Consider the following 844-nt stretch of genomic DNA (forward strand, 5'->3'; position numbering starts at 1 on the left):
CTGACACAATATGAAAGTATCCCTGGTCGTAGTTTTAGCTATAAAAAGTAGCTAGTTAGACAGTTCTCCTTTGGAAATAATATTGGCAAACATTTAGACATGAAGAATTTTTGTTATTTTTCAGGCCGTCAACCAAGATATAAATCACCACACGAAGAAGTTTTCCAGCCATTAAAACTGAATTATAATTTACGTACCAGCCAGTATAAAGCTAAAGAGTTAAACGAAGTATATTATAGTTTACTAGAGGATGGACCAGGATCTGCTGGGTTTACACTAACTGAGCAACAGGAGAACGGATCAGAATCTGCTGGGTTTACACTAACTGAGCGACAGGAGAACGGATCAGAATCTGCTGGGTTTACACTAACTGAGCTACAGGAGAACGGATCAGAATCTGCTGGGTTTACACTAACTGAGCGACAAGCTTGACAATGATACTAAATAAACCAATGTTCATTTTATTCTCGATCAGCCATGTATTAAAGGGACACGTTCGCCATACTTTAGTCTCAGAAACGGGATTTTGTCAGTAAAAGTATACCATAGCATAGTATACACCTTTTCGTCGAAATATGAGACTTCTAATCAATGTGTGTTTATAATCCTCCGCATTTGAAAGTTAAATTGACGACTCATCTTCTTGAAACTAAGCCATATATTTTCGTGTAGTTCTCGTAGATCTGTAGACTATTTACGTCCCAAATCAACCCCTGAAAATGGGGAACCGTGGCCTTTAAATGGATTAACTGGAGGTTTTCTGGCTGACAGTTATGATCCTAACTTTCACCCCACCCCATAAAAAAACTAAACGATAATATTTAGTAAAACAGCAGTTCTATTG

The 844-nt window shown here is 37.7% G+C and overlaps 1 protein-coding gene across 1 annotated transcript; it reads left to right on the plus strand.

Moving 5' to 3' along the window:
* Positions 1-122: 122 nt before the first annotated feature.
* On the plus strand, positions 123-469 carry LOTGIDRAFT_239763 (hypothetical protein; the record flags this gene model as incomplete). Its single annotated transcript, XM_009058963.1, has 1 exon — positions 123-469. A coding segment is annotated over one exon (310 nt), but the record flags the coding sequence as incomplete, so codon positions are not given.
* Between the last annotated feature and the right edge of the window lie 375 nt (positions 470-844).

This window comes from Lottia gigantea (genome assembly GCF_000327385.1).
Source record: "Lottia gigantea unplaced genomic scaffold LOTGIsca_3652, whole genome shotgun sequence".
In the NCBI taxonomy this organism is placed as follows: domain Eukaryota; kingdom Metazoa; phylum Mollusca; class Gastropoda; family Lottiidae; genus Lottia; species Lottia gigantea.